This window comes from Vidua macroura, chromosome 12 (assembly GCF_024509145.1).
Source record: "Vidua macroura isolate BioBank_ID:100142 chromosome 12, ASM2450914v1, whole genome shotgun sequence".
Lineage (NCBI taxonomy): Eukaryota > Metazoa > Chordata > Aves > Passeriformes > Viduidae > Vidua > Vidua macroura.
Genome location: NC_071582.1, coordinates 10,693,964 through 10,707,005, shown reverse-complemented (window position 1 = coordinate 10,707,005; position 13,042 = coordinate 10,693,964). Strand labels below are relative to the sequence as shown.

At 36.8% G+C, this 13,042-nt stretch overlaps 1 protein-coding gene across 1 annotated transcript; it reads left to right on the top strand.

Annotated features, from left to right (window-relative positions):
* The first annotated feature begins 552 nt into the window (after window positions 1–552).
* Window positions 553–12,607, top strand: LOC128813446 (aromatase). The gene is made up of 9 exons (XM_053988583.1): window positions 553–712; window positions 1,669–1,819; window positions 4,244–4,398; window positions 4,658–4,834; window positions 5,506–5,620; window positions 7,468–7,582; window positions 8,197–8,359; window positions 9,697–9,938; window positions 12,341–12,607. Exons 1-9 carry the CDS (start codon window positions 568–570, stop codon window positions 12,605–12,607), a joined length of 1,530 nt encoding a protein of 509 aa, XP_053844558.1. The 5' UTR covers window positions 553–567.
* Window positions 12,608–13,042: the final 435 nt, after the last annotated feature.

Genomic DNA, 13,042 nt, shown 5'->3' with positions numbered 1-13,042 from the left:
AAAAAACATTTCAAACAAAAAACTGTGGTTCTGGGGTACTTTATCAGAATCACTACCATAGTTATTCTGGAAATTCAGAAACTCTGGCACTACATGCATGCAGGAAGAGAACACCTAAGTGAGACAGACAAAAGCTGGCAAGTGAACTCAGTCAATGCTTCCACATGTGCTGAAAGTTTAATTTCTTGTGTTTTGGTTAGAGACTTGCAAGGAGTAAACCTCAGTGTTGGCCAGCAAAGTTGATATCAGAGATAAAAGGTCTGTCAGCCAAAATATCCAAAACTATGCCTCAACATCAAGGTCACAAAACCTTTGTTATTCCCAAGCAAAAAAATGTGTCTGCTTCATGTCTCTTTTGACTTGTGATGAAGCTTGTCCTGGCAAGCACTCCAGGCAGTCCCTCTCGTTATAAAGCCACGTCCAGAGCTGATTTGCTCATTTGTAGGAACTACAAAGGGGGTGAGAGGTACCAAGCAAAGCTGAGCACATCTGAGCTTTGACAGCCCCTGCCTCTCTCCCCCCTTCTCTCTCTCTCTTTCTGAAGCAAAGCAGAACATCTTTGAAAAGATGGTCCTGGAAACCCTGAACCCGCTGCACTACAACATCACCAGCCTGGTACCAGACACGATGCCCGTGGCCACCGTGCCCATACTCATCCTCATGTGCTTTCTCTTTCTGATATGGAATCATGAAGAGACTTCATCAATACCAGGTAAATTAGCTATTGTGCCACATTAAAGTTTTCAGAGTAATTTTTGTTAGTTTCTCAAATTTAAGTGACAAAATAATGCTGAATAATCATGGTATGACAACAAAATTTATTATTAATCAGTTTCAGTAATAGATCCTTAAAAATTCCTGATAAAGGAAATCAGGCTTATTCTAACTTCAGAACTTCCATAATAATTGTGGCTTGGCCATATGACATTTCGTCTTCAGCTTTATTTTGTGTACACTAGAAAGATATAATGTTATTTTACAACTCAGGATGTTCTCATTTTCATGTGCATTATAAACTGGTTTTTGCATGTTTTAAACTTTAAGTCTCTCTAAATTGCGTTCGCTCTAAACAGTTACCTAAGAAGCTGTTCAGATTTTAGTAGGTTATCAATCTTTCTCTATCTTTAGCACTGAAAACCCTCCAGAACAGAACAACATCGAATTCCCTTTCCCTTCTGGAACCTTTTGGGGGCTTGTTTGGACATTAATGGCTCAGCTTATTTTCCACCAGATGTAACGCCCTGCTGCATGGAGGAGAGCAGTGCACAACCTCTCGCAGGTGTTGGACAGGAATAATTCTAAACCAATTCAGTGACTCCTGGATGAAATTCTGGGAAAAGACCCTTGCCCAAAAGACAATTTCTTCTTTCTAGGGTGGAGCCATTGTCCCTCCAAAAGCAAGCAGTGGCTGGAAGTTGTACAAAGCAGCGATGAAGGCCGTTTGTTGTAGGTACCACTGAAAGCACTACAGGCTTCCTCAGATAGTGAGACTTCACCAACACAGCTGCAGTTCCTGAGACAGTTTCAGAGCAGGACTGTTTGTGTGAACTGCCCAGCACAGGCTGTGGCAGTCGTGTTTAAAACCCCCTTTCAAAAGGGAGATGCTCAGAGGTGTCTTCTTGTCCGTGAGCACTGCTGAGACCAAACCTCTCTCCCCCTGTTTCTTAGGGCCAGGATACTGTATGGGCATCGGTCCCCTCATTTCACACTGGAGATTTCTCTGGATGGGAGTAGGGAATGCCTGCAACTACTACAATAAGACATATGGAGAATTTGTGAGAGTTTGGATCAGCGGTGAAGAAACATTTATAATTAGCAAGTAAATCCTTATTTTCTATACTTAATAACTTGAAAAGCTTTATATCTTTACAACCTCTTTGCTACTTTATTCTAAAGCAGAATTGTAGTTATTATTTTCAAAAATTGTCCTAACAAAAGCCTATTACTTTCTGCTATTCACAGACCTTTTTCTTATCTTGTGTCTTTTTAAAGACTCTGCTATTGAAGTTTTGGTGAATTCTCCTAATATTTTTTTGTGGGTAAGAATGTACTGTGGCTCAATCCTAGAAATAATTTACCATCTATTTTACTATCCATTTATTATTAAGATAACATTCTGTTTAGGGATCTAGGCTTACTGCAATGTGGGATTAAATCAAATTTTCATTTTCTGTGTTTTTAAATTTCTCCTTAAAGTGGAAGTAAATGCTTGAAGGTTATGGCTCCAATTCAGTGATTTAACTAAGCAAATATAGCATTATAGCATTAGGAGTAATTCCACTCCAATTAATGGGATTATTCATAGGTTTCAATTATGCACTCTATTAAACATAATGCTAAACTTCAGCCTATCATTTTATTAGCTCCAGTGGATGATTGCTTTCTTCTTAAATTGGATTATTATAAGTCATGCCATGAAATAGAAAAGAAAAAAAAGTAGTAAAATGTTTACCACATGTAATTGATAAAGAATCAGAGCCTTTGAAGTAACAATGTCAATCAATTCATACTTTCATTAAGTAAAAGCATTTGAAAGACAGTGCAGCATAGAGAATAATCACAGAATTTGCCACATGGTGCAAGTCAGCTTCATCTCTATTTAAACCTCTGTAGAAAGAAGTAATCATGACAAGAAAACTGTTTACATTCCTATCCTACAAAGGTGTTTCAAATATCAACTAAAGCAGTAAAATATTCTGATAATGCTCTGAATGCTTTGAAAATTCTACCAACTCTTATTGCTGAATTTCCCTCTTTGTGCTACCAATTCATCAGAAACAAACCAGAAGTGCTGCTAAACAATGCCAGATTTACAGTCAATACATGGTTTCTTTTCAGACATTTTTTGCTTTAAATTGACTGTACATAGAAAACAAGTATTTAACTTTTTTTTTTAAAGCAAGAACCTAGAATAAAATTTCCAGTGGATCATAAATTCACTGCAAAACCAAACATAACCTGGCTTCTGTAAAAGAAAATCAATTTTTTCTTTTTTCACCAATGTCATCTGAACTTTTAGCATCAAATCTAAGACTGAGCTGCTAATGGACAGAGAGAAGGACTTGCAGTCTTGGTTACAGCAGCTGATGTCTTTTGGGGGACTTCATTAAATAGTTTCATATGGAAAACCTGCTTATGCAAGGTCACTTGACAAAACCCTTCCTTGAAACATTATGATGTGTCTCCTGCATAAAGACACGTGCTGCACCTTCTCCTTTCTGGGGACAGCTGTCAGAATTCAACACCATCTTTTCATGTTCAGGGAAATACAGATGGTATGCCCTGACATGGGAAAAAACTTTAACATTAATTTTACCTCCATGTCATGCAAAACTATGAAACCAAGAATATTTGCAGTCAATAGCAAAAGCTGCATTTACATTACCTGACTGAAAAAATAAACTAAACCCATGTTAGTAGTCTGGGGTTTGGCCCATAGACTATACTACACAGTAAAGAAAGAAGCATGTTGTTTCATTTCAAATCTTTGTTCTGATTTTATTTCTTTTGGTTGGATTCTCTTTGGTCAGTGTTTGATCACATCCACATTTCTGACATGCTGGCTCCCTCTAAAGGAAATTATATCTTAAAGCAAGAATGCTCTATGCCAGCACCAACAAATTAATCTTGCTGACTGTAAATAGAATTATGCATATGATGGATTTCCCTTACATGTCTCTTTAAGAATATTTATTATTTATCTCACACATACCATCATATTATGATGATGCATATTTAAGTGATGCATGTATTTTTATGCTTTCAGTATGTCTTTGGTCTGAGAGTGACCAAAGAGCTACAAAGGAATACATAGCATTGACTGTACAAAAGTAAAGCTGTAATTTAGTACACATCAAATATTTTACCTTATGCTCTGAAATATCTGATACTGAGTACTGGCTGAGTATATCATATATATCTACACATTTCTGTGTATACAAATTATTCAGTTTAAAATCCTTCATTAACCATTTGCATTTTAATTGAAAAATAGTTTAAATCAGAACAGAACATTTTATTGCTTTAATATAAATTCTGAAAGCATTGATCAGATTTTTAATTATGTAAAAGATTTTTAATTATGTAAAAGGAACAACACTTCGTGCTAAGCATTGTACTTGCTGCTAAATTAAGAATGTGAGTCAGCACTTGGGAGCAACTGTAAAATGTCAGAATACAAATGCTGTATTTAGTCTATGAAGCAGTTTTTTAATTTGGGGCTTTTTCCTCCTTCCTTCCCCAGATCCTCAAGTGTGTTCCATGTAATGAAGCACTGGCATTACGTGTCTCGATTTGGGAGTAAGCTTGGATTACAGTGCATTGGCATGTACGAGAATGGGATCATATTTAACAACAACCCAGCACACTGGAAAGAAATTCGACCCTTTTTCACCAAAGGTAACCCAGTGTGCACTTGCACCCTGCATCACTGCGACACACACAGCCAGTCCTCCCTGAAATGCCGTGCTGTTTGTCTGAAATCCCTGTATTTTCCTTTCAAAGAATGATAAACCAGTGAAGTTCCAGAATGGTTTCACACCAGCCACCGACACAATAACACTTGCCATTTTATCAACACTACTATCACCATTTGAGGCACTATAAAGAAGGCACAAAAACTAACAAACCTTTTGCTCCTTGTGCACGAATGTCCCAGCTCTGTCTGGCCCCGGGCTGGTGCGGATGATCGCGATTTGTGTGGAGTCAACCATCGGCCACCTGGACAAACTGCAGGAGGTCACGACGGAGCTGGGGAACATCAACGTGCTCAACCTCATGAGGCGGATCATGCTCGACACATCCAACAAGCTCTTCCTCGGGGTCCCTCTGGATGGTACTGATGGCTTCAGTTTTGGGCCTTAGGATGGGTCTGAAAGGCATAGCCAAGGAAAATTCATTGATACCACTCAGCAGTTCTGTCTCAAAATAACAGAGCAAGAACAGACCCTTGTATCACCACATAATTAATTGAAATTGATTTATTATCGTGTTAGTTACAGAAGAGTTTTATATGACCAGAAATATACATTAGCTTGTCACCTGCCTTAATTAATTATATCATTTAAAGAGACTTTTATGCACCAATTTGGTACAATTCCAACATTAAATTATATTCAAGCAAGAATCTGAAATCTTTCCACCAAACTGACTGCTCTGAAAAGTTCACCTAAAAATGTATGTTTTCTACAATTTCTTCAGCCTATGACAGAAATAATATTATCAGGACATCTAAACTACCCATTTCAGTGTTCTGCAATTGTCCTGCTTCTACTCTCCTGTGGGAGACTCTTGGTCTGGCTGACACATCTCTGTGTCCTTGTAGCACATTACCAAGAGTTTCTACAAAGACCTAGACCTTTTTTACAGTGTGCTACAAATGTTATCTACCAGTTACTTATCAAATTCCCATGAACTTAGTGGAATAGGGAAGACAACCTTATTATTAATTTCCTGAAGGATTTATCTTACTTGACTAATGACATTTTTTTAAACATTTCTTTTCAGAAAATGCCATTGTGCTTAAGATTCAAAACTACTTTGATGCCTGGCAAGCACTTTTATTAAAGCCTGACATATTTTTTAAGATTTCTTGGCTGTGCAAGAAGTACAAAGACGCAGCGTGAGTATCAACCATTCTACAGAGCGTTTGCATAAGAGTCTTTCTTTCTTTTTACAAAGGAGTGTTTCCCTTGATGCTTTCCTCTGCCTTTAAGAAACTAAATTGTGGCACTTGCAAAGGTGGCTGCTGAGGTCTCCTGTCTGCCGAGCCAAGACAGAACTAGGTTTGTCACTGGTGGTACAAGTAGCTGAATTCTGGGACCAGTCTAAAGCTCTGTCTATCCAGTCCCAATTTATTCACCAGAATATCAGCTCATGCACACTCAAATGTGAAACTAAACTTCGGTTCAGACCAGAAGAAGCCATTGCATGGATGAAGTTATCTTTGCCATCCAGTTGAGGACAATCAGAATAGCTTGCAGCTCATCCAAACAAGGAAACACATCTGTATCCAGGGCACAGCCCCTGAGGGGTTAACCCTCGAGTAGTACCTGGTTATTGGCTCTCTCAACACACATTTTTGAGTCAACCACTCATTTGAGTTAAAACCTGGTGCTCAGTGTGATGATAATCCATTTCAAGGTTGAGGCTTTTTCCCCTAAATATGGAACAAATACATTTTGCCATTTTCCTCTTTGCAAAAACACAAAATACCTCTTCCAGTTTTGTGATTTTGTTTTCTGTCTTCTGCCAAAAGAGAGCTGGCTTTAAAAAGAACTGGCAGTCACATTCTTTCATTTTGGATTTGTTTTCCATCTAGTGAGTGAAATTGCTCCTTAGGAAGGATATGTAATAAATTGCTTTGATGGTGCTACATAACATAAGGGCTTTAAGGACAAGATCAGGTTCACCCAAACTAATTGACAGCTCTTGAGAAGTAGACACAAGATTCACTTTCCCTAATATTTGCTTGCTAGTTTTATTATGGCACTGACTACTGCTTTATCCTGTGATGCTGATAATAAACTATTATGGCCCAGTTATTACCAGAAAGGCCCTGCAAGCAAATATTGGTATTTCAAAAACAGTCCCATAAAAAAAGAACTTGTTAATAAATTTTTATTGCAAAGAAAAAAATATAAAGATTTCTGGATTTAAGACAATGCAAAGAACCACCAAAGGATATGAAGACTTCTAATATTCTTCTGATAAACTTTGCAAAAAGGACCATTTACTGTTTCTAATACATAAAATATTTATAAATACTGAGATCTTTATGGGGATTGAAGTTCTAAATATATTTACCCTACAAACACAAATTATCTATCTCAACAGTAACAAACCCACATTTGAAAAGCCTGAAGATTTCATTCAAAACCTTTTCAGAATACTTTTTTTTAAAGAATTGCCTTTGAATCTATAATTAATTGAAAATTCCCCCAAAATTTATAACAACTTTTGAACTTTGTTTTTTCAACCACTGGAATGCCAATTGTTGACACAGTATTACTATTTAAATATGAAATGTTTGAATTAACTCTACTCCAAGATACAAATCTTTTAACACTTTTCTACATTTTTCTGAAAATCATCCCTTATGTTCTCTAAATTCATTTTATTTACATAAAATACAGTATAAAATACAAGTAAATAAACAAATTCTTCAGAAATGGTAATACATTTTAAAAAATACATTTTTATTCTTTAATAGTGTATATAGACACCATTTCCTCCTTTTCAATCTATTCTATAAAAAGAGATTAAGATTTCATTCCAGACTGGCAAGCAATTATTTAGAATAATAAGAAAATACACCTTGCTTAAGTATTACTACTTTTGCAGAGAGCCATATAACTATTCTTAGGAATACTTAATTTCTGCCATCCTCTTTTCTTGGTATATCTCTGTATTTCTAGTCATACCCTGGTGCAGATATTTATCAATATGTTGGATTTCATCTGTTTTCAGCAAGGATCTTAAAGGAGCAATGGAAATCTTAATAGAACAGAAACGACAAAAGCTTTCCACTGTCGAAAAGTTGGATGAGCACATGGATTTTGCATCCCAGTTGATTTTTGCACAGGTATTGGGAATTTACTCAAAATATGGCTAGTTTTGGTTTTTCTGACATTCTCCTGAACACAGGCTTTGCACTTTAATCTTCATATGACTCTCTAAAAGTCACATCATCATAAAAAGGTGCTGAGTAGTTGGTGACGTGGAGTCCCTGAGAGTGACTCAAATAGGAATATTTGTACTTCAAGATCAGGTGCTTGTCATTAATTTCACGGCTTAAACAGCGTCCCTAAAACTCTTGCATCTATTCCTGAGTGTCCCTTCAGTCTTTTCCTAACCCCTGTGTATTATTTAATGTATTGCCTTTTGTTTGCAAAGGTTTCAAATGCTATAGAACTCCAATCTTGTATAATCTCTGACAGCTCACAAGCTCTGAGGAAATACAATAAACTAAGAAAGACCTGAGCTAAGAATACACATTTCTGCTTTCCTGTAAGACAACAACACCCATCAGAACATGAGCTTTCTGTCATTCTCTGAAAGACAAAAAAAAAAAAAAATGCTATTTAGCATTAGATAGACTGTCCAGAAATTGTGCAGTCTATAGGACCCTTGTTGACATCAGAGGTCAGCAATTAATATTTTTTCCAACATTTCCATTTTTTTTTTCTTTTCCTCCAGAACAGAGGGGATCTGACTGCTGAGAATGTGAACCAGTGTGTGCTGGAGATGATGATTGCTGCTCCTGACACTCTGTCTGTGACTCTCTTCTTTATGCTAATCCTGATTGCAGAGCACCCCACAGTGGAAGAGGAGATGATGAGAGAAATTGAAACCGTTGTGGGTAAGCAGGAGCTGCAAAGTCAGTGATGTGGGAATATAATTTTGTTTCAGCAGTGATCTAATTTAATTTATCTAAACCTGATAATTTAAAGCACTTTCTCCTAACTGAAGCATTTGCTGTAAAACATATGAACTACTATTGTATGTAAAAGATTATATTAAAGAGCAAATGAAAAAATGTTAGAAATTTGTAAAATAAAATAGGAATCATCAGAATTGATAGTCTATTAGAAATAGCGTGGTATATTCTTTCATTAGCAACTACACTGTAAAATCAGCACTCACCTCAAGTTTCATTGAAATTATTTTCCAGTTACCCTGAAATAGCAAAAGGGGGCACTTGTTTCAAATAATTCTAATCACCAGTATTTCTCTGTGCTAAAATACAGAACTTCTCTAAGTTTCATTATGACTCTAGAAGGAAAAGACTAGACAAAATTAAAATTATATTCTGCTGTCATCCATTTTGATCTCAAATTGGCCTCCTCTAAGTACTAATTACTAACTATTCAAAACACAATCAAGATATTCCAAATTTGTATTCTTCCCTTCTCTAGCTTTCATTCAAAGCCTGACACTGAACCAATATAGAAACTAATTTCATCCACTCTTATTTAACACTTACTTCTGGTCTGTTAAACACCGGAAAATGTATCACAAGTCTTTTTTTCTAAGGTAGTTTAATAATCCTTATTTTACTGTCCTCATGAGAGTACTCACTCACTCATTTTCCCTACTTCTTTCTGAAGCCTTACCCTCTAAGGTAAGAATGTTTTTCCTTAAGGAAGTGCCCGGCACAAAATGCCTTTTGTGGCAGGCAGCCTGCAGCCCCTGGGGGCTTGAAAGCAGCAGTGAAGCTCCCACGGCAGCACATCCCAGCTGGAATGCTGCTGGAACCTTCTCATCCTGCCTGGAATTGCCAGGGATGGGATGGAGGACACCCAGCCACACGGTGAAAATTTCAGGTCCCTACAGAATTAGCTCCAGATTATCCCCAGGTTCTGCTTGCTGTCAGCTCTTGGAAGATTTATTTGTTGTGCCTTGTTGCTCTCTTTTGCAAAAGCCAGGGAAAGACTCCCAGAGTTTTGTTGCTGACAAAAACAAAGACTCAGAGCGCTAAGAAGAAGATGAGAAGATTGTTAATTAACAAACTAGGGTTTATGCTAATGAACAACACACCAGATTTCCTCAATAAGTCAGGCTACACAAAACTCCTTAGAAGCTGTTGGATCCTTCCTAGAACTTCAGAACCCGAGAATCTTCCCAAAATGTTCTGATAGTTGTACACAGTAAATTCCTAACCAACTAATCTCTTCACCACCTGCTTTATTCCACAAGGTGACAGAGACATACAAAGTGATGACATGCCAAACTTAAAAATTGTGGAGAATTTTATTTATGAGAGCATGAGATACCAGCCAGTTGTGGACCTGATCATGAGGAAAGCATTACAGGATGATGTCATTGACGGCTACCCCGTGAAAAAGGGCACAAATATCATCCTCAATATCGGGCGCATGCACAAACTCGAATTCTTCCCAAAGCCAAACGAGTTTTCTCTTGAAAATTTTGAGAAAAATGTAAGTTTTCCATCTTATTTCTTACAGAAACTTGGATATTATTTATTGCTAATGTCTCTTCCACTTACATTGCTCAAGAACTTTGTGACCATAAGCCTGTTTTCCCTTTGCCTAAGTGCCTAGTTAGCTATACAACCTGCTGATTTCTGCTGTTATTATTATTAGAGCTGGGCAGATATTTTCCTGTCAAGCTGCCTTTTAAATAAAAAATAATTATAATATAGAAAACCGTTTTTCCAGACATAATAGTTTTGATTAAAAAATCTCTGATTAAATTTGTCAGACACACATGGCTGACATCATATCCCCTGACACTGGACAAAATAAAGAGCCTTTAGGGGGCTAGAGCCTTGCCAGCAGCCCACACAGAGCTGAGGCTGCCTGAGGATTCTCTGGAGAGGTGAAGCAGCTTAGTAACTTCTAAGAGACTGGGGATCTAGTGCCTATGTTATTCTTTTTTTTTTTTTTCCTTTATAAATTAACAATATTTTACAGACCCTAATGAAAATTTTAAGTTTTAACTAACTTAATACTGCAGATGTTGAGTAATTAAGTTCCCGTTCAGCACTGAATTTCAAATGCAGTTACGTTCTAACTGCCAGGAGAACTATAATCAAAAGAAATATGTGAATATTTTTTCTTCTTGTAATTCCCTGTGATTCAACTTATTTACTCAGACCTCTGCTCTGCTGATTACTGATGAAACAATTGGTTTTGTGAAACTGCATTTGTCCAGCAATAACAACCTGGAGAGATTAAAACTGCACTGACATGTTAGCAGCTGCACACATGAGCACTGACAGCAGCAACTTCAGCTTTAAAGAAGGAAACAGACTACTTTAATACACCAAAAATGGACTCACCAATAAAAACCCCCAAAGCAACAGCTAAGAAAATTAAAAAAATATGATTGCTCAAGCCAGAAAAAAAAAACCTTTAAGGTTTACCTATTTCTTATCAAAAAAGCTAAGAGTATCAAATATGCCACACACAAAAAATGAGCATTAATCCACTTAGTTAAAATTTCTCAACTGCTGTTGGATTACCCTGAGCAAATCCTACACACAGCATTAAAAACAACAGCCCATAAAAAAAGTTTTTGTAGAAAATTCAAGAAGAGTAAGTGATGAAGTTTATCAAAATTACAATTCCCTGTGAATAGACTCCATTTTGCCACCCATTATTTACATTCCAAGTATTTCTATCAAAAATTGATATCTTGCTTAATTTACAAGGACATTTTGCTACTAAAAATATTCCCCCTTGACCAAATATTTAACCACACATTTTCTATCTGACTTGACACATTCTGTTTGCCACATAATTATTCTGGCAGGCACAATTTCCTCCAGTTCTCTAAGTGAATAGCAATCCACAGCATTATTTATGATAAGATGCCATTGTTAGAATTTAAACATTTTTCCATTTTCACAGGCTGTGCATTTGCCATTGTGCTGTATTGCCAGCTGCTCTACTTGCTCTGTGTTATAAACACTTGTATTTATCTATAATTTTTCCAAAAGCACGGCTCGGTTTATTAAAAAAAAAAAAAAATTAAACAGAACACTTCTGTCAGTCTGAAAATAAGAAAAAACAATACACTTTTTTCCAGATGATTTGATATAAATAAACGTTTTCTACTCTATTCTTGTTAAATAGGAAATCAGAACATGGTTAACACATGACTTTTTTAAAAAGAAGTTACACAGATGAAGCAAAATAATTTCTTTATAACCAGACTTTCTTTTTAACTGATCTACTCAATGGCAATAAAAGTAGCAGAAACTGGCTGTTGATTCTTCAGTAGTCCTGGGAATCCTGCATTTCCTATTTCAGCTGACAGGACAGAAGACAATAATTTTTTGTGCTATCTCTCTATTAGATATCAAAAATTTTAACATTTAATTTTATGACAAATTAGTTCTCAGAAACATTAGCTTTATAATTACAAATGGAGCAGGTGTATGGCTTAGTGATTACTTTAGACAAGGCATCAGCCTGTATTTCAGATATTTATAAGCTTTATAATGAACATTTTCTGAAGAACTTTTCAATGAACTTTAATGCATTTGAAGAGCAGAGGCTTCGCTCCATTTCACAGCTTGTGGTGAAATCCCTGTAGTTCCCAGGATAAACAGACAAATACGTGAACAGAATTCGATTGTGTCACTGTACAATCCCTGCTACCTCCAAATTTCCAAGGGCTGCTCCATACTTCTGTCAGTGTCCGTAGCTGGGCCTGACTTGGGTGGGATTTCCAGTGTGAAATGAGGAATTGCTCCTAAAAGATTATTTCCACAAGTTTTTCAGACTATATCTACTACCAATTTCTATCATTATTTTCACTGCCTTTATGGAGAAAAATCTGTCTCTGAGCTTATCCCTCATGTTTCTCTCTGCAGGTTCCTTCCCGCTATTTCCAACCGTTTGGATTTGGCCCCCGGAGCTGTGTGGGGAAGTTTATTGCCATGGTCATGATGAAGGCAATCCTAGTGACTCTTCTGAGGCGCTGCAGAGTACAGACAATGAAAGGAAGAGGCCTGAACAACATCCAGAAAAACAATGACTTATCCATGCACCCCATAGAAAGGCAGCCTCTGCTGGAGATGGTTTTTACACCCAGAAGAAATGCAAACGAGAACCAGGGTGATAGAATGGATCAGCACTAAAGTTACAGGATTTTCTCAACCACTAAGAAATATTCATCATTCCTAGTTAAATACAGAAAGTAAAACGTTTTGTTGCCCCTAAATGACTTCAGGTGACACCTTGTTCTGCCTGTGCGAGGCCACAATTGGAAAGACTGAAAGTACAAAATAGTTTTGTTGTAGATGATGGCATGCTTTACAATTCCTGATTACTTTTTAAAACCACAGAGTTCAGACAAATGTATGCCTTCCCTTTCAAACACTGCCACTTCAGAGGTTTGAGGGTCAACAAATGAACATACCTGATGTGTGTTTAATTCCCTTTTCCCCCAACTCCCTGAAGCTGGACCTAGCAATATTTGACCACAGCAAAAGCTCTAATTACCTGTTTTCAAGACATCTGAATGAATACTATTAGTTCATTTCAAGACCAAGAAACAGCTTAAAGTATTTAAG